We start from the raw sequence: 21,408 nt of genomic DNA, 5'->3' as shown, positions 1-21,408 counted from the left end.
TTCGACGTACCGTATAATGATATCACTAGATCATAATTATATGAAAACAATGTTTTGCCTAATGAGGAGGTTTCATTTCATAAGGCAGTGACAATGTATTTAGTAATGAAAGAGAATCGAAAGAAGTGATTTGATCTTACTGTGAATTATTTTCTGCCTTGTATCCGCATACATGGTGATACCATACACCTCTTCTGTCATTGGAAATGCTCTCACTGCTTCACCAGTCTCCTTGTTGCTTATGAATATTCCCTGATTCGGTCCAAGTTCAGTCCACATGATGTAATCCTACAAGAAAATACGACTAAACGATATATATGTTTATATTGTAAACGTTAACCCCTCTATGTAACTGATAACTATCACTTGTGGATATTTATTAAAAAACAGCCACGCATTGCTTATCATTCATTAAATATATAGGTTATATCTATTTTCTTTCAACAGCCACATGGATCAAGATTATCTCATGTTTTCTTTGTATTTTATTTGTCTCTTATTTATTTATAGTAAATTGGGAAGTTCCGACTACTGTTGTTCTTGGGTTCTTGTCAAGCAACATACAAATACCTATTTGAAGTCTTATGCACTGGAAAGTGACATGCATTTTTATGTTTTTGCAATCGTCTACACGTCATCCCTATTTAAATACACACACGCACGCACACACACACACACACACACACACACACACACATATATATATATATATATATATATATATATATATATATATATATTTGTTAAGCGTTTTAATGATTTCTTTATGTCTGCATTTATTGTGTCATTTCATGATACGTCCTATCAAATCATTATGGCCCGGTCCCACTGGCCGATGGACACAACACGTATGCATAGAGGACACAGCGGACGAGCAAAATTTCGAGGGTGGCTCCATCCGTTTTCATCCGTTCCAGAAAAGGACAAAATTTGCAAGAATTTGCCAAAACGGAACGGAAAATAACGGACGTGGGTAGTATGTAGCGGGGATGTTAAACGGATGTTCATCGGAAGCCTAGCGGATGAAAGCGGATGGAAGTGGATGACAGCTTTGAATACTTTATATACGAGATGCATACGCTTACATCCTTTCTATTTCCGTGCTGCTTACGATGTATAGACGTTCCATGTACCTTATCTTTACTTCCTCTTTCCGTTTTCAGCTGCAGCGGATGTGAGTTGCGAGGATGCTCAGAGGATGCCCAGAGTTCGTAATTAGGATTTGCGCATGGGCTGTGGAAAGTATCCATCGTGTCTAAGATCTGTGGATATTTTGGGGTCATGCGTTCCAGAGCTATTTACGAACTCGCTTATTAACTCGACTAGTAAATTGATCCTTTTGTTGTTGTAGTTGTTGCCTTGTTCATACCTTGTAAAGGGTGACCTCGAAAAATAACGAGTTTGGTTTGGAAATGACCTGTCTAATTCCTCCACCGTCATAGTCAACACTGCTGATAATCCCTCGAGCGATGTCGGCAAAGTAAAGTCTATATATTGATGCAAGTAAACAAATATATACAAAAATCATATATAAGAATGTCTTTATTACACAATCGTAAAAGACTTTCAAAAAATCAATCGTACACAAATACAACAGTCTTGTTGTTAACCTATTGAAATGTATGCAAACATGACAGTGATATAATTGTATTACGTAATCAATCTGAACATACGTCTATAGGCAGTACTATAGGTTATTAAAATTGTCCATGTTCATAATTTTTATCCTCAACATTTTGACGATCGTGTTTTATGAAAGCAGTCATATAGAAGAATGTAAAAGATTGTATATATTGTTTTGTGCAGATGCATATATATATATATATACACATATATATATATATATATATATTGTTGTTGTTGTCTTTTTACATGTTATTTTAAGGGGAATAAAGAAAATCTGGTATAAAAGGGATCGTTATTTCTTGTTGTTTTCAAATGCGATCATCATTCATCAAACCATTTGAAGTGTTAGCCCCAGGAAAAACTCATACCTTTCTTCAAATCAAGTCCCAATAACTGTTGTGACGTTTATATTAGTGGTCTCCAAAAGGAGAGCTGCGTTCGCTAAGCCGGATGATTTGAGAACAGAGCAGTTGCTTGCGCCCTTGCCCACGATGCGTTTAAAATAATATTACGGCATTACCCAGACGTTTATCTGTGCAGGATGAATGTCAGGAAATGATATCACCTCACTGCTTATTTACAAGCATCTTCTTGCTGCCATAGCACCCCTTGTTGCATCTATCAATCTTGTTATTACTAAATTATTACACTATGTGTATTATATTGTGGGAGAGGAGGCAATTTTATCTTTATGCCATTCATATTTCAGATTCAGATTTCATTTCACTTCATTGTCTGTTTTATTTATTAGCTCTAAGAAGCGCTATTAAACTTTAAGGCAGGGTAGTCTACTGACGGCTTGTAAGATTTACGTGTACTGTCATCTGCTACTCACAATGACCCGGTGTTTTGACAGCCATGTCCAACAATGCATCACCAACTGCATGACCCGTGCATGGTGATGCTTGAATAAAGGAACCAAAAATCAATCTATGAACGCCTTTACCGAAAGATGGCGCAAGTAAAAATACATTAGAGCAGTGGTAACGATGTCGGTAAAACAGGCGCGGATCCAGGGGGGGGGGGGCCGAGCGTGCTTTGGCCCCCCCCCCCCCCCCCGCAAAAAAAAAAAAAAAAAAAAAGGGAGAGAGAGAGAAGGAAAAGAAGGGAAAGAGGAGAGAAAGGGGGAAAAAGAAGAGGAAGAAGAGAAGAAAAGAGGGAAGAAGGAGATCGGGGGGAGGACTTGCCTCCCCCTTCCCCCCCCCCAATAAAAAAATAAAAGAGAAGGAAGGAAAGGGAAAGAAAAAAGATAAAGAGGAGATAAAGGGAAGGACAAAATAGGAAGAAGAAAAGAAAAGAAGGGGGATATCAGTTGCAATTTTCCCGCCAACAAGTTGTGGATCGAGGGGGGGGGGGCAAAAGACCCTAACCTCCCCCCCCCCCCCCCCCCCCCCCCCCGTCCCCGCTAAAAAAAAAGAGAGAAGGAAGGAAAAGGAAAAGAGGAGAGCTAAAAGGGAACAAAAGGGAGAAAAGAAGCGGAGATCAGTTGCGGGTAATCCCGCCAACAATGTGTGGAGCGGGTTGGGGACCAAAAGGACCGTGCCCCTCCCCCCCCCCCCAGCAAACCTAAAAGAGAGATAAGGAAGGGAAGGGAAAGTGAAAGAGGAGAGAAAGAGAAAGGAAAAAAAGAGAATGAAGAAAGGTAAGGGATATCAGTTGCAATTTTCCCGCCAACAAGGTGTAGATCGGAGGGGGGGGGGGGAAGGGGGGGGGGGGGGGGCACTGGCATACTGATAAGGGAGGGGGGGCTGGAGAAATAGAATACAAACGTGGTTTATTTATAATTCCATAACGATGGTTAACAAATAATGCTGAAATGAGATAATTTTCCTCACTTCATGCGTTTGTTGGAAAATGACAAATTCCTAAATTTACAGCCAGGCAAGAAAATGCTTCTTGAGATGCCTACATATCAGGGCCCGCGGAACGGCGGGGAACGGGATCCTCGAGCCCCTCCCCCCACACTTTTTTTGGAAAAGTATATTAAAGAGAAATAGAAAGAAAGAGAGCGAGAGAGAAAAATAGTTAACTGCCAGTGTCACATTATAATGGGGTATCAAAATATGCTCATCTGACCATGATTAAAATTAATGCCTAAAATCCTAAGGGCTCTGCCCCCTGGATTCCACCTAGGGCCCTAAGGCGGGCCCTCAGATGCTCATATGACGGTCATTTAATGCCTAAAACCCCTGATTTCTAGGGGCTCTGCCCCCTGGACCCCACGCCAAATAGTGTCATGCTAGTTTCATAAATAATAAGGTCTCAAAAATGCTCATCTGACCGTAATTAAACGCCTAAAACCACTGAGCTTCTGGGGGCTCTGCCCCCTGGACCCAACCAAGAGCCCTTAGGCGGGCCCCTCGATACTCATCTGACCGTAATTGAGTGCCTAAAACCCTTGAGATTCCGGGGCTCCGCCCCCTGAACCCCAAGCCAATTAGTGACCTGCCATTGTAACAATTAGGTATCAAAATATTGCTCATCTGACCGTAATTAAATGCCTAAACTCCTGAACTTCCGGGGCTCTGCCACCTGGACCCCGTTTAGGGCGCTAAGGCGGACCACTGAATGCTAATCTGACCGTAAATTAAAACCTTAAACCCCTGAGCTTCCGGGGCGGACAAGGTATCAACATATGTTGATCTGGCAGCAGGTGCGTAGCCAGGGGGGCGGTGGGGTGGTCCCCCAATAAACGCCGGCCAAAAAAGAGAGGAGTGTAAAGGAAGAGGACGTAGGAAGAAAAGGGAATAGACAAAGAACATATTTGAAATTCAGACAAGGATTAAAAGTCGAGAACGGTACAACGAATCGTCTTCTTTCTCTAATGAATTAATGAAACGTCAAAGCTTCCGCGCTACACGCGGGGGGAGGGCAGGGGGAACTTAATTCAGACGAGGATAATTTTCGGGAACGGTACAACGAATCGTCTTCTTTCTATAATAATTTAATGAAACGTCGAAGCTTCCGCACTTCGCGCGGGTGGGGGAAACTAAATTATTTTCGAGAACTGAACAACGAATCGTCTTCATTCTCTAACAATTTAATGAAACGTCGAAGCGGGGGAAAAACTGAATTTAGACAAGGATTAAGAGTTGAGAACGGTACAACGAATCAACTTCTTTCTTTAATGATATAATGAAACGTAAAAGCTTCCGCGCTTCGCGTGGGAGGGGGGAAACTGAATTTAGACAAGGATTAAAAGTCATAACGGTACAACGAATCGTCTTATTTCGCTATTGATTTAATGAAACGTAGAAGCTGTATTCAGACGAGGATTATTTTCGAGAACGGTACAACGAATCGTCTTCTTTCTCTAATGATTTAATGAAACGTACAAGCTTCCGCGCTTCGCGCGGGAGGGAGGAGGGGAAAACTGAATTCAGATGAGGATTAAGAGTCGAGAACGCCGCACGAATCATCTTCTTTCTCTAATGATTTAATGAAACGTAAAAGCTTCCAAGCTTTGCGCGGGAGAGGGGGATGAATTAAGACGAGGATTAAGAGTAAAAAACTGTACAACGAATCGTCTTCTTTTTCTAATGATTTAATGAAACGTAAAAGCTTCCGCGCTTCGCGCGTGAGGGGAAAAACTATTTCAGACGAGTAGGCACGTACGGAAGGGGGAGGGGGTTAGGGGGTTGACCCTCCCCCCATCGGTGTTTTATGTGTGTATTTTGGAGCACCCCCCCCCCTTTCTGTGATTTTTTTTTTAAATAGGCCAATGGCTGACCTAAAAAAGGTGACCTCACCCCCCCCCCCCCCCCAACGGAACAAAACGTCAAATTTTCAAATTTCGAGACCAAAAAAAAAAGTGTCCTCTTCCCCCACTCCCCCCCCCCCCTGCTTATTTAGCGGCTGGCTGAGTCGTTTCGATTTTTTTTCGGACCCTCCCCCCCCCCCTCCAAAAAAAAGTGGGCCCCCCCCTAAGAAATCCTGGATCCGCGCCTGCGGTAAAATACCCTGCTCTTAAGACAGTGAACAGACAAACTAAAATCTTGACTTGCCCCTAAACATATCAAATGAAATAAAATCAAACCTTTTTTCTTTGTAGTCAATGACAAGACCACTCATTTGGCCTACCCCTTGAGTGGGACCGATAATTTCCATCCTTCCTGTACCGTCCAAAGAGGCTCGTTCAATCTGAGTAGGCGGTCCAAACTCTGTCCAAAACATGACTCTACATCAAGACAAAACATTTCAAATAAAAGGTGATATGTTCCAAATATTTTCGTTTACATAAATACGTAATATTTGTGTGAGAATATGTTTAATACGAGCAAATCCTTCCTAAGAAATATACATCATTCATACTTATGTTAATAAAAACAGAGATCTAGAGAATGGAAGAAAGGGCAAAAGATATACATGATAGTCGTTACCTTTAAAGTGGCTAAAAACACTGACTGTTTTGTTCAAAATAGACTTGTATGACAAGTCAAAGTTATTACCCTTCACGAATGCATTTTGAAATACTTTTATATATCACAGAAAACTTTCACTGGTTGGAGGTTAATCATGGTATGTTACCCAAGCTTAACACAATCTTTAATTTCAGCAAGCTAGTTAACGCCCCCTCCTGTGGACGTTCCCTTGCCATGGATTCTTGCTCGCTTAGCTTTTGCATCGGTATGAGTTTATGCTTCATGTGACATTAATCTAGTTAGAATATAGTCACAAAATAGGTGGAAATCCATTGGGAGTATAAGAACCACTATTTTGTTTGAATTATTTGCTGAGTAGCCTATGACCTCTCCATGCATGAGCACCAGTATTTTAAAGCATTTTCTGGCGTAGTCGTAAAAGACAAAAGGAGTTGCTTGCTTCATAGCTAGCTACAAAAGAAAACGGTGAAAATACTATAAACGAAAGAAACCTACTTTTTGGCAGGATCGATGGCAATACTTCGTGGTCTGAGTACCTTGTCTTTAAGAAGAGTTGTCCTGTAAGATCCGTCGTAGCGAGATACTTCGATGGTTCCACGAGGATTATCTGTCCAGTATAGATGCTTCGTCAACCAGTCAACAGCCATGCCTATAGAGACAAAGGGCTAACTTCATCATTACGAATCGTGAATGCACCGGCCCGTGCAACCTCTAAAATGTAAATTGCATAACTGCAACAATAGTTTTTGAACGGTTTTGACATAAGGAACAATTCACTGGTTATTTTCAAAATGGCGTCAAATATGGCCATACATTAAAATATGTTCATCTTAGAGGTATGATTCTAATGTATATCACCTTGGTTTCGAAAGTCGAGTAATCCATTCATACTACTTACAAGGGGCAAAAGCCACCACAAGAATGGCGTCCAAAATGGCCTCCGGTTTACAAATAATGACCGGAAGAGAGTTATTATTTACAGTAAAGCTGTAATCATTAACATAGAAAAATATGTCTTAGTAAAATGCTACCTTCGACTGAGCCGGTCGCTCCCGTGATGTAGCGGACAGTCGAGCCCACCCTCAAGCTTGCCATTCCGATGGCCTTTGATGCAACATCGCTGTAGAACACCAAGCCGTCTTCGAGGTCAACGGCGAGCGCGACGGCGTGATTTCGGTTTACTAACATGTTCGTGATGTTGAAATCATCAGGGATGGTAATGTCGGGAAAATTACTCGGGTACATGGAAAGCTTGGTTCGAGAGGCAACAAAGAGCTGGGGTGGACTGATGGCTCTTTCTGGAAAAGAAAGATCCATTTGCAAACATTATCATGAAGGACTTCCTTCGTATTTTGCTTCAACACTGTCCATAAAACATTGATACCTTATTATACTATTATATACCCATTCCCGAAAAGATAATATTAAAATCTACTTATTTATCATACGATTCCAAAAAAAAAGAACTGCCGCTCTTTTTCTTTATTAATTCTACACGGTTATATTTACTTCTAAAGCTATGTACTTATCCCTATGTGTACAGATCTTCTTTGGACTACATATTATGTGATGCACATTACGCGACTCATTTTGTATTGCAAGCAATTGTTTCCAAGTGACGTGTAAACAAGACATGTAGGCGATACTTTCGTTCTAGTCTGGGTTAGATTAACGATAACTCGCAGTCTAACCAAAAAGGAAAAAATGAAGTTTCACATGAATGTTACTAATAATTTGCAGGTTAGGATTCAGACATTCTAAATAGACCCGTACTCTAGTAAACTTAATTCCTACCATCCCTGCAAGTTCTTCCGTCTGCAGCTAGGAGTCTTCCAGTTCCGCAGAGGCACGTGAATCCGTTAGGCCCACCACCGACACACAGGTAGCTACATGGGTTACTGCTACAATGGGCTTTACAGGAAAATAGATAATACAAGACATGGCAACTGAAATCTTGATATCCGTAATGCATTTACTCAACCGCGGTAAAAACTGAAATTAAGAAGTGGTCAAGACTGTCTCTAATAATTATTCTAAAGCATTAAGTCCTGGTTAATGTGACTTGATAGTCCTCAGGATGTTGATAATACAGATGTGAGCAGCGACCTATATGAATATGAAACTCAGTAAAATACATGTAAGTCTTACAAGATCGTTTCGCAAGGTGTGTAATAACACCGTTTCGAATTTCTTTATCTAGTTAACACTGGAATTCAGTAAACAATGGTTTGATCTGTTTGATCATAAGCAATCTAAATCCCAATATTGAACACTACATTGTATCTACAAGTAGTATTGTGGCCAAGTAGTAGTGTGCAAAACAAAAATCTATCACGTTACTTATAGGTCCTGAACGTTAACAGTCTTCACTTTGATATAAGGGAAATCTGTCGAGAGTGCCAAAATCTGATACGTTTTCAGATCTACAGTTATTATGACGCAGACCAACACGTCTGTCTGTTTGTATATTTGTTTGTGTCTTTCTTTGTTTCTTTTCTAAATTACCTATTATGAGCTCATAAAATGTTTTGTTCGATAGATGACTTACACACTGCTAGTGGTTGTGTATCGGGAGCGAAAGTGACGATGCCATAAGGTCTGTTTGGAAGATTAAGGCTGAAAACAAACTGGCCAGTGTCCTTCGTCAACAAGTGTAGGGTGCTCGTATTTTCTCCGGTAACGTATATAAAGTTCTACAATAAAAGGCCAGTAAGAGGTGTAAATATTAAAATATTAAGTGTCTTTAAAAGCAATCCACCAACATGCCAGTTACAGCATAAGCAGAACTCAACAATTTGCAAAATCATGATTGTCCTTTCTAGCACTTTTGTTATAAGTTATTTGGCTATCACTTAAAATTGTTTCTAAAAAAAGAATGTATCTCAATTTGAAATCGTAGAAATTTTAATGTAACACATAACATCGCACCATTACCGTCGATACTCCTCTTTCATCACTCAGTAAAAAGATTCTGTTTTTCTAACCGTCCTATTCTCACTCTGCATCCGTGATCGATTCTCCTTTTTAATTGAAAAACAGCTGTTCTCAAGTAACGTTTATACGAATTTAATACTGACGAGAAGGCAATTAACTTAGAGGTATATTAAAAGATGCGTAATAATAAAGTATATAGGTACACATTTTTACATAAATAGTGGCCCATGTCATTTAAAGCCAGAAACAGTGCCAAACTTGCAACCCTGACATTTACACAAATGGTATTCGTACTTCTTTCGTTCTTCTTCTTCGAAATGGCAAACCCTTACACCGGCCAACCCTTACACCGGCCAACCCTTACACCGGCCAACCCTTACACCGGCAAACCCTTACACCGGCCAACCCTTACACCGGCCAACCCTTACACCGGCAAACCCTTACACCGGCCAACCCTTACACCGGCCAACCCTTACACCGGCAAACCCTTACACCGGCAAACCCTTACACCGGCAAACCCTTACACCGGCCAACCCTTACACCGGCCAACCCTTACACCGGCCAACCCTTACACCGGCCAACCCTTACACCGGCAAACCCTTACACCGGCCAACCCTTACACCGGCCAACCCTTACACCGGCCAACCCTTACACCGGCAAACCCTTACACCGGCCAACCCTTACACCGGCAAACCCTTACACCGGCAAACCCTTACACCGGCAAACCCTTACACCAGACCGACATTGGATCAAACAAATGATTGCAATATCCTGAGCCTGAGCCCCGAAAAGGACAGGTTTGGAGTCGGTTGGAAATCCATTTCGCAGTGTTATACTGAAGTATGAGTGCATTATCATTACTAGATGACATCAAAATCATTTCAAGAATTGTTTCCTCGTTTACCGTAAAGATAGTTAGATCGAAGAAACCCTCGTAGGCAGGTGTACGGTACAGTTGTCGTCTGTTTGCACCAAGGATATCACATACCTCGACACGGTTGCCAGACGGGTCGGAATCCACCCAATACACCCTAAAAGACGTCAGTAAAGGGGGAGAGCAATTTCAAATATATTGTCATCACATGTTCTCCGTGGTCATAAACTGCATCGATCATAATGATCCGTCATCACGATAATCCAAATAAACTAAATAAAAGCTCTGGTAGAAGTTACTAACGTATTTGCAGGAGGGACAGATTTCTGACCAAGAAAAGGAAATGCAGTAACTATTTAAAACCTAATAGTTAGCAGATCAGGGAATTGGTATGGGACAACAATAACGCACAGAATAATTCACAAAATAAGTCAGCCTATTAACTCATCGGTCATTTTTGCGATACCCCCTCCCCAAGGCCCTCGGAAAGTGAATTCCTGATTGAACATAGACGGATCACAGTAAGTATATTTTCCCCTCCTCAGAAAATTGTCTGGATACGCCACTGTATGCTAGTCCAAATGTTAGTATTCCGAATAAAACATGTCTTATAGTTATACATTTTAGAACAAAGTGGATTTAACTCTATGTAAAATTATAAGTAAGAGCTATAAGCGGACGATTTGTTTTCTGACTAATATGCTGAAAATTTGGACTTTATTAATGATTTTGGAGTTGATCAAATTATTCATATAAACCATCGTGACCGACTCGGACATAACTATGAAAAGGATATTTCTATGAAGTAAGTACGAGGTAGACATTCACAGAAACATACATTACTTTGTGACATGATTGTCTCACATACCAAATTAGAATAACTCATTTACAACATGTTTTATAGGTCATAATCATTGACGATCCCGTTGCATGGGTATGAATCTTAGTACTTTAAATTAGATTAACTTCATGTTCATCGCCACACACATTACTTTGAGAGGACCAAGCCCAACCCTAACCCACAGACATGTAATCTTGTTGATAAAGTCGGAGAATCCAACTTACAGGTCAGTGTCGAAGTCCAATGTGATTCCGCGTGGAGTGACCACGTCGGTAGTGGCCAGTTTTATTCGATTACCACCGGCAAGATCACTGCGCTCAACTTTAGGTTCGTCTCCAGCATCCGTCCAGAATAGGAAGCTTATCAAAGAGAAAGAAATGATGATTATAGCACCTTTAACAATTAGCAAATTGTTTAAAAATTAACTTTAAAAAAGCACAGAATAAATGGCGGATGTGATTTCCATGTCTTTCAGTTATTGTTTTTTATGAATAATTTGTTGGGGGAAATGATCAAAATGGTACCAGTTTGGCTATGTAGAAGGTAACAGATGGCGACTTGAGTAAACAAAAAATATATATATATATATATATATATGCTCTACCTGTGGCGTAGCCTTATGTAGGGTAAGGGGCACTTATTCCTTCATTGGAAAACAGAAAGAAAAGGAAAAGAAATTTAATGGCGAAAAAAAGAAAGACAAGGAAATGGAAAATAATGGGAGAGGGGCAAAAGAATGTGAAAAGATATTATGACCCTCCCTCCCACACTCTCCCCCTAGCTGACTGCCTTATCATTTTGCAATACATCCATCGAGTAAATTCGTGCCCCAGCCCCTTTGATGCTACTTCCCCACTTGATGTCCAGACCTACGATATTCGAATGCTCTTTACCAACCTTCTGATAGGATGGACCGCTATGCCTCCTGGTTGATCTAGTCCCTCATCGACCACGATATCGTACCGAGATCCATCCGAACTATGTAACAGGATCCAGTCGTATACAGCATCGGTCCAGTATACGTTACCCGTCAGCCAGTCGACGGCGATTCCATTGACGGAATCGGAGGTGCCTTGGAAAAACGGCCCAGCCCGAGAATTTTCTCCAATTCTCCCTGAGCAGAAATCATTTAAAAGCAATTTATTTTGCATGTGCAATACACCTGTTTACTATTGTTTATCAATGTATGCATGTTTCTCTCTGGAAATAAATTACGTACTCACCCAGGCGCGGATCCAGGATTTCTTAGTGGGGGGGGGGGGGTCCAAATTTGAAATTATGCGAGCAAAATATTGGTACGTAATGGTGACACCGGCAGTGGCGAAATGAGCAAAAAGGTTTTTTTTTTTTTTTTTTTTTTCGGAGGGGGGGGGGGGGGGGTAAAAAAAAAAAAAATCCGCATCACCCCCGTTCTTACATGCAGTCCACGCTGAACGTTTTTCTAAGTAGATGGAGGTGGTATTTACGATCAGGTACAGCGTAGCGTAAATTGGCGTGGGGTCTAGGGGCGAAGCCCCGCGGGGGATCAAGGGGTGGAGCCCCCAGAAGTTAAGGGGGTATAGGCATTTACTAACTGTCAGATAAGCATATATTAATACCTTATTTGTGACACTGGCAGGTCACGAATTGACGTGGGGTTTCCGGAAGCTTACGGGTTTTATACATTAAATTACCGTCAGATGAGCATATTTTGATACAGATATTTGTGACACTGGCAGGACACAAATGGGTGTGGGGTCCAAAAGGCGGAGCCCACAGAAGCTCAGGGGTTTTATACATTAAATTACCGTCAGATGAGCATAATTTGATACCTAATTTGTGACACTGGCAGGTCACAAAATGGCGTTGGGTTTAAGGGGGCGGAGCCCCCGGAAGCTTAGAGGTTTTGGGCAATAAATTACGGTCAGATGAGCATATTTCGAAACCTTTTTTTGTGACACTGGCAGGACACAAATGGGTGTGGGGTCCAAGGGGCGGAGCCCAAAGAAGCTCAGGGGTATTATACATTAAATTATCCTCAGATGAGCATATTTTGATACCATATTTGTGACACTGGGAGGTCACGAAATGACGTGGGGTTCCAGGGGGCGGAGCCCCCAGAAGCTCATGGGTTTTAGGCATTTAATTACGGTAAGATGAACATATTTTGATACTTTATTCGTGACACTGGCAGGACACTAATTGGCGTGAGGTCCAGGGGGCAGAGCCCCCGGAAGCTCAGGGGTTTTATGCATTTATTCACGGTCAGATGAGCAAATCTTGACACCTCATTATTTTGTGAGAAAGGCAGGTTACTATTCTTTCTGTCTTTCTTTAGGAATTGGCCATTTTCCAACAAACGCATACAAAAGTATAATTTACTAAAGATTGAGGAAAAATTTCGGAAAATTATGTCATTTCAGCAACATTATGTTGTAAATCACCGGTATGGAGTTAGAAATAAACCACGTTTAAATTATTTTGGGGGGCATCTGTCTCCCTCCAAGCCCCCTCCCCAATCATTACGCCAGTGCCCCCCCCCCTCCCGATCTACACCTTGTTGGCGGGAAAAAATCGCAACTGATCCCCCTACCTTTCTTCTTTCTCTTTTTTTCTTTCCCTCCTCTCCTCTTTTCCTTTCCTTTCCCTTCCTTCTCTCTATTTTAAGTTTGATGGGGGAGGCAAGGGCCTTTCGGCCCCCTCCGATCCATACGTTTTTGACGGTTCCCCCTACTTTTCACCCTTTTCTTTTCTTCTTCAAGTTTTTGTTCCCTTGTAGCTCTCCTCTTTACCTTTCCCTCCCCCCCCCTTCTTTTTGGGCGGGGGTGGGGGAGGCAAGGGCAACTTGTTGGCGTGAAAATTACAACTGATATCCCCCTTCTTTTCTTTTCTTCTTCCTCTTTGTTCCTTCCCTTTATCTCCTCTATTCCCTTTTTCTTTCCTTTTCCTTCCTTCTCTCTTATTTTTTGACGGGGGGGGGGGGGGGTAGGTAACAGCTGGGAGGCAAGGCCCTTTCGGTCCCCCCCCCCGATTTCCTTCTTTTTCACCTTTTTCTTTTTTTTTTCTTCCTCTTCTTTCTTTCCCTTTCTCTCCGTTTTCCCTTTCCCTTCTCTTTCTCTCTCTCTCTTTTTTTGCGGGGGGGGGGGGGCAGGGCCCGCTCTCCCCCTGGATCCGCGCCTGCACTCACCAGCAATGATTCTTTTCAGCCCTCGGTCGCTCCAGAAGATGTGCTGTTGGCCATAGTTGATGGCCACTGCACCCCAGGACCCCCGGGACACTCGATAGTGGATATCGGTGGTGATTGTCGATTGGAGAGTTCCTTCGGGTGTAACCATGTTGAGCGGATCAGCACCGAGACTGGATAACCGGACCATCTCGGTGTCCGGATGTACTTCCGTCCATACTATCCGTGATCCAAGTATATCGTCCACTGAATAGGGGAGAGGACATTAAGGTGCCTATCAATACGTCTACGCAGATGTGTGGAATATGAAAAGAGTAGGACTATCAAAAAGGATATAGACAATGTACATATTATTTAATCTAAATGCAAGTTTCAGACAGCAAAAATATTTAAACTCCAATGGACAATATTGGGCATTCCACCGCAATATCCGAAATCATGGGCAGTTTGATCATTATTCAGTAAGGGATATTTACCAATGCATTTCTTCTTTTCGGGTCGAATGGGTGGGGGTGATTCTGTAAAATCTAGCTTTCAGCAAAGAGGGGGCTCATGGTAAAACCCTGGAACAGCTCTATGTCACACCTTCAGAATGAACATCCCAGGACACGAGGCCCAAGATGAGCCCAGTCATACCGACAAGAACTATAATGGACAGAACTAGCATCGCCAAAGTTTGTGTCGATTATCCGCCATGCCAATATGAACTGATGACAGTAGATGAGGGCCTATACACAATTCTAAAATGGATTTGTAAAATCTTTAGATATTTAAAATGATAAAACTGTTAATATCCTCTTACTTACCGACCTCATACGTGAGAACGAATCCGTCATGTTGTTCTTGAAAATCGGACACAAATCGTACAGTCATCAACGAGGAACTGGACTCCAACATCGGTGGAAGCCCACTTCCACAAAAACGGCCTAAGAACGGTGACCCGCTGTCACCAATTCCGTCGTAAACAAACAATGCATCTGCACTGTGGGGGGAATTAAAGGCTATCATAGTTGCATCAATATTTTGGACGAGAAGGTAAATTTGATGTATTTACAAAGCACTTGACATACATGTACATGTGAACTAAGTCATGGACTGAGACTGAACATTAATATTTAACTAAAGATATGAAAAATCTCTTAAACTTGCCAAAGTACTTTTAAAAGACTTATAATTTAATTATACTACATGTGCCGACATTATTTATGGCGCTTCTACCAAACATAAGTTAGGTGAAGCATAATCCGCCAACGGGACCCCCCCCCCCTTCACCTTTTACTCTCCCACACACAAACATGCTTGTAACACCATTATACCTTTTAAAAGTAAGTGAGCCATAAACCAAAATCAAAACACTTACACACAGTCGTCACTTTCATCCAATTTGAAAAGTAGGAAGCGGAGCCGGATGTGTGTGTTTGGTGGACTCTGTATCCTCCATTCGATCAGCTCTAGATTAGGGTACCAGCGTGGAAAGTTTGGAGATTGGATTGTTCCCGAACCAGCCGAGACATTATGGATTTGAGCGTCGACCGCTTGCCTTTACAAAAAAAAAGTGTTTCAAGACAAGTTAGAAGGATAACAAAAGGACACAAATCCCTAGTGATGTGCTCAAATGCATGGAAAAGTAATGATTAATTGATTTAAATGTAACTTTCTCTCAATAACTTTGATGTTTGATGTTTCCTATTCATTACATGGCTCGCTATTAAACACGGATAAACTTATATACTATAGTAGTTGATTAAAAGGGGTACAGTTAATTTTGGGGCGATACATTTAAATTCCGACTTGTTATGTTACACTGCCCTGATCACATATGTAGAGAGAGAGAGAAAGAGAGAGAGAGAGAGAGAGAAGCATGGAGAGCGGAAGGAGGGGTGGAAGCGGAGAGAGAGAGAGAGAGAGAGAGAGGGGAGCCAGAATATTTTAAATGCATATATGCATGCATGTATTACAAATATAGAAATAAATATGTGGGTACATGTATATAATATCTTGAATGAACTGGGATGACTCAGTGAGTCATGTTTTTGTTAAAAGAGAAACCGGTGTACAAAGTCAAATGCGCTTGTGTCCTTAGGATGTTACTAGAATCCGTACGTCCCATGGGGCTTTCTCTAAGAATTGTATTTACAGCAGCCAGATAAAGGGCAAGTCCGAGATAACGTATGTGATATTCAGAGGCTTGTATCGTTTAGGTATGATAAACAAGGCTTCAATATTATATCTTTGTTTCACCATTGTGTACTGCACTTGTTAGTAGAGTACTGTGATCATGAATATAATGAACTTTTACCTAGACACGGTAAATGTCCTCTGTATGGCATTGGGAAATCAAACAAGATATTAGCTATCTATCATTTGTATTTAAAGGTACTATGTCCCATTTGCAGGCCTAAAAATGAAAAGGTTTAAATTCCAACGGCATTTGAAAGATAATACTAATTTAGAACTTCCCTAAAAAAAAAAAAACTCGAAAATTTCTTCAAGTGGGAAAATGATGACTATTAGTTGTCAAATCGACTTAGGAGCTATAGAGCCAATAAGTAATAGTCTTGATTTTCAGACCATTGTACCGAATGGTCATACGTTTTATGCTGCGCAAAGATTCAATCAGTTTAATTTGGGCCATCACAAGAAGTGGTTTATTGATGTAGACAAATGCTCATGTACCCTTTACAGCTCATTTTATGTATGTTACCAAAGAAGAAAAAGCTAGTCACTCACTCAATAGTGTCTGACAGTGAAGTCTAGCAAGTAAACAGGTTTCATTGCAAAATTTGAATATTAGGACACTGCTAACGTTTACATTTCACAGATAGGACATACATGACATATTCATAATTCCTGCCAAGTTCTACAGAATTTGAGGTTGGCTGCAAAAGGGACATAGTACCTTTAACACCAAATACAAATTACTTTTTGTCTTCTTCGGGTTTGGGTCTTGCCCCCAAGAGTCAATAACTGAATGAATTTGGAAACTATCTTGTGTGTCTAAAGAGAGGAGATCACGAAAATTTAAGTTTATATGAAGTAGTCTTGGTGAAAACACTGGCCATATTCACACAAACAGTTATGAAAATAAATTCCCTTTGCAGATTTGGCCCAAATCAGGAAACTGAACTTCCCTTCTGTTCTTTTGTAAATTTCCGGGTTAGATTGTATCAATGCCATGAAACAGGAAATATAGGTAATGCTACAGCTGGAGTGAATCAATGAGAATCTTTTCTGTTTCGAATACGTATGTAGGCATGTCGTAGTCCATGACCAGAGTAACTCAGTCTCAGGCATTTATGTGTTTGTTTTAGAATTAACTCAGATCAGGGAGGAATTAAAATAAGAGTAATTTAAAGAGTTTCCAACCTTACTAGACAACTACGCTAAAAGAAAGCAGAAACACCAGGGAAGCAGACAAGTAAAAGTTTTAATGAAATCGGGAAGAAAAAAAATGTATGACTTTTTGAAAGTTGTAATCACCATGATCACCAAACGCTTCAGTACTTCAAATTGGCTGGATCGGTACTGTCACTGTGACAAGTGCCGGTCTGCTGGACAACTTTTTTGATTTGTTTTAACACATAAAATGACAAAAATTATCTTCACATTATAAAATATAAGACTCAGGAGAGGGTATTTTATTGTTTAGAAGACCAATGAATTTGAGTAATACTCCACAGCCAAACCACTAAGGAGAAAACAGCCATTAATAAATTGTTGTACGCGGCAAACGGGAGAGTTGTCTGTGACTACGTCACAATCCATTGACCAAATTGCCAATTTGAGATTCGAATAGACTTAGTGATCTCATATTTCAAACATTAAAAACTCCCCTTATTATTGGACCAAACTATTGAAAACTCTCGCCACCTTGTTTCACTATATTTTCTGCTTTCATTAGGTTGGATTTCTTTTAAAGGTACTATGTCCCATTTGGAGGCCAAAAAAATGAAAAGGTTAAATTCCAACGGCATTTGAAAGATAATACTAATTTAGAACTTCCCTAACAAAAAGGAGGCTTGAAAATGTCTTTAAGTAGACAAATAACGACTATTAGCTGTTGAATCGACTTAAGAGCTATAGAGCCAGTAAGTAATAGTCTGATTTGTAGACCATTGTACCGAATGATCGTATGTTTTATGCTGCGCAAAGATTAAATCAGATTAATTTTGACCATAACAAGAAGTGGGCTATTGATGTAGACAAATGCTCATGTACCCTTTACAGCTCATTGTATGTATGTTATTACCAAAGAAGCAAAGAAGCCAGCCAGTCACTCAATAGTGTCTGACAGTGAAGTCTAGCAAGTAAACGGGTTTCCTTGCATAATTTGAATATTAGGACACTGCTAACGTTTAAATTTCACAGATAGGGCATACATGGCATATTCATAATTCCTTCAAAGTTCTACAGAATTTGATGTTGGCTGCAAATAATACATAGTATCTTTAAAGGCATCGTTTAACGATGTTAAATCTGAGATGCACGGCCCTACGTGTTATCAGTGTCTGTGATATGGTGTAATATTGAAGCCCTATAAAAAAGAAATCGCGATTCAAAATGATCAAGAAGTGCCTCAAAAAGTAAAAAATCTTTGAGTGACCGGTTTTACGCCACTCGTTTTCCACAATAGACTGTAGAGTTATGAAAACCGTTAGGAAAACGCAAAATTTGGTTTCGATTTCCACTCATAAATATCTTGATAATCAGACAGAAGATCAGCTTGTAAAAGTCATGGGGTTCCTGACTGAGCTAAAGGTTTTTAATTATCATTGCTGCATGAGCAGGATTTTGTTTGCAGGATTTTGTTTCAGAATCTGAGACAAAGTTATCGGATCCCTTTAAATGTTGATACCCCTCACACGATCCGCCACCGGTGTACAATATAACTGTGGTAACTGCTGCCTACTTCTTCTTTTTTTAAATCTCCATATGTATAAAAATATTTTTCTTCAGTCATAATTATACATGTATGCATTCTTGCTTCATTTATGATTTTGTTTGAATCTTTAAAGTGTCCAACTTACAATGCGAGGAAGATATAGGCTACTCCGGCGATTAGCAGAGTCGTGTACACCATAGTAGGTCCTCGTCGGACGATTCCTTGAGCAGATCCTGAACTGATGATATCACTGCAACATCGAGAAATTATGAGCACAAATAAAACAGGAACTATAGATATGCTAGTTTAAACATAACTGACATTTAGTACAAGATTGTGTTTTTATGTTTGTTTGTTTGATCAAAAGTCCAATGATTACGACTGAATAGATATAATTATACGTATTAACTTTTTCATTGGTTTTTGTAAAAATTGTGACTTAGATTCTTCTTGTACCTTTGTGTATTTGTGCTTGTCAGAGATCATGTTATTAGAATCAACTTTATAACCTGACAGTGCTTCCGTTCTCTCATAGATCTTCCTTAGCAGCTTATACAGTAGAATTAATATGTTCAAATTTCAGTTAGTTATGTACGTCTTACTAACAAAAGAAATACTTACACTTACACGCAATGAACAAAACTTAAAACACATATAAACAGGTATAACCATGGAAAATATAGTTAGCTCTAACAATACGTTTAAGATATACTGTTTTGCAGTTCATTGTAAATGGCATAGGAGTACAACAATGTGTTATTCTACATACAGATCTCTTAAACATTCATCATAAAGTACGTGTACGCTTGTTATCGTGTTATAATTATATTGACTGTATGAATCATCAGTATTATGACGTCGATCAGTTCTCAAGTGGTATTATTTCTCCGAATCAAGTCAAAGGTCACAATATAACGATTCATTGAGCTAGTTTAGGGAAGTCAATTTTATACAACCATTTATGTACGTGACTACTGTGGCTTATTTGTGATGGACGTAATACCTAGAACTAGACCTACATTCGACAAACAGCCCAATCTAAAAACTTGGTGTTGAATGTTTATCAAGGAAAGTGGTGTAATGTATGTTGCTGGTTCGTGCCAGCTTAAGAAAATAGCAAATTTTGTCAGAATCATTACGATGCTATTTTCTCGGACACCAAAATAAAAGAGCGATGAATACCTTTGTATTAAAAAGAGATATAACTGTATGTATACTCGGAGTGGTACAATATTAAAACAGCCAGAACGGCTGGTTTGGAATAATCCCGATGAATTAACTGACAGGATAGAATTTTTTCAACCATCAACATGTAAAAGAAGAGCAATGGAGAAGAATTAATCTTTTCTATACGCATTCACTTCTTTCACTAAAACTTTTACGCATCTTTTCACTTAATTAATTGTACTGTGCATGATAGAATTATTTTACAGTTGTTTTTACAAACATAATATTGGGTATAAAGCGCAACTAGTAACAAATTGCATGCATAACAATGTATAAGACGTTTCCCAATCTCTCATATTGTTAGACCTATTTGTAACGTTATCATAATTATCGTGAAACGATTATCAATAGCTCAACGATCGTATTAAACAATGATTACACATTTGATCACCATACCCCGAAAGTAAAACAATCAAACTTACCTATTTCACCGCTGAATTCAAGGTAAAGTCCATAAATAATTTCCAGAGAGAAGATTCAGAATGCCAAGAGAAGAATCTATATTATCAGTTTGATTTCCCGGCCACCACTATCAATGACTATCGGGTCCAGAGATCATTGTATTAAAGTCTAAATTTGCCGTCTCGCTCTCCGCACACACTACAATCTACAAACACGTAATCTGAGCCGTGTTGATTATGCCTCTACGTACTTTATGCGGGAGGGTGTTATAGACGAGACCGCCGTAATACCGAGAATAAGGTTAAGTTTCTGTTATTGTTGTCATTTTTTGTTTTATCAGCAGAAAGCGTTAAAGTATGTAAATTTTACCTGATCACCATGAACGTTGTGTCAAATACCTGTTGCTGTGTTATTTCTCCTCTAATCTTCAAAAGGTTTTGCTGTTGATATTTTCTCGCTTGTCTTTCACATATTAGTACCACCTCATCATTTGACCTTTTATTTACTTTTAATTGTATAATCTTCTTTTATTATGGGGGGTATTTTTGATTTTTGACTACCCCTTCTACATTTGCTGATTTGTTTTTCTTTTTAAACATGCATTGTACCATATGGAGTCGCTTTATATGTGCTGTACATGTTTTATTTTTGTATCGTATATATGTATTTTTTTTTAATGTATTTTTCTATGTTTGGCATTAATTTGTGGAGAAATAAATTGAATTGTTTAAATAAGACTTATTCTCATATTTAAAAAAAAAAATCTAAAGTGCATGTCTATATTATAACAAATAGGCCTATTAGCGTCGTTATTATTTTACAGGAAGTACTTACTTACATTATTACGATCGTTAACGGCCTTAATTAATTATCATGATGATTATTTCCTTTTATAAGACGGGTTTTGGAATCTAAGCAATCCGATTGGTGACATCACGTGGGCGTGTGTTAGTTTTTCCCACCGTGCAAAAAAAAGCTCCCATCAAAATTTGATAAGACACTCAATACCTGCCGATGTCGCTTTCGCGTAATTCAATCTGTTACTTTTGCAGAGTAACCTGATATATCTAGATCTAA

The 21,408-nt window shown here is 39.8% G+C and overlaps 1 protein-coding gene across 1 annotated transcript in view; it reads right to left on the bottom strand.

Moving 5' to 3' along the window:
• LOC578599 (low-density lipoprotein receptor-related protein 6) overlaps window positions 1–20,557 on the bottom strand; it is a 34,434-nt gene extending 13,877 nt beyond the window's left edge. The window contains exons 1-15 of the mRNA XM_778758.4: window positions 20,352–20,557; window positions 18,848–18,952; window positions 15,181–15,360; window positions 14,627–14,802; window positions 13,824–14,066; window positions 11,555–11,771; window positions 10,882–11,016; window positions 9,847–9,973; window positions 8,557–8,701; window positions 7,803–7,919; window positions 7,040–7,306; window positions 6,504–6,657; window positions 5,663–5,803; window positions 1,370–1,487; window positions 141–288 (exon numbers count right to left, since the gene is read on the bottom strand). Of these exons, the coding sequence (XP_783851.3) occupies window positions 141–288; window positions 1,370–1,487; window positions 5,663–5,803; window positions 6,504–6,657; window positions 7,040–7,306; window positions 7,803–7,919; window positions 8,557–8,701; window positions 9,847–9,973; window positions 10,882–11,016; window positions 11,555–11,771; window positions 13,824–14,066; window positions 14,627–14,802; window positions 15,181–15,360; window positions 18,848–18,900 (2,221 nt within the window). The 5' untranslated portion in view covers window positions 18,901–18,952; window positions 20,352–20,557. The remainder of the gene's footprint in view (window positions 1–140; window positions 289–1,369; window positions 1,488–5,662; window positions 5,804–6,503; window positions 6,658–7,039; window positions 7,307–7,802; window positions 7,920–8,556; window positions 8,702–9,846; window positions 9,974–10,881; window positions 11,017–11,554; window positions 11,772–13,823; window positions 14,067–14,626; window positions 14,803–15,180; window positions 15,361–18,847; window positions 18,953–20,351) is intronic.
• Between the last annotated feature and the right edge of the window lie 851 nt (window positions 20,558–21,408).

This window comes from Strongylocentrotus purpuratus, unplaced genomic scaffold (assembly GCF_000002235.5).
Source record: "Strongylocentrotus purpuratus isolate Spur 01 unplaced genomic scaffold, Spur_5.0 spur5_scaffold_6, whole genome shotgun sequence".
Taxonomy (NCBI): domain Eukaryota; kingdom Metazoa; phylum Echinodermata; class Echinoidea; order Camarodonta; family Strongylocentrotidae; genus Strongylocentrotus; species Strongylocentrotus purpuratus.
The sequence above is the reverse complement of the archived record's forward strand: the minus strand, read 5'-3'. Positions and strand labels throughout refer to the sequence as shown.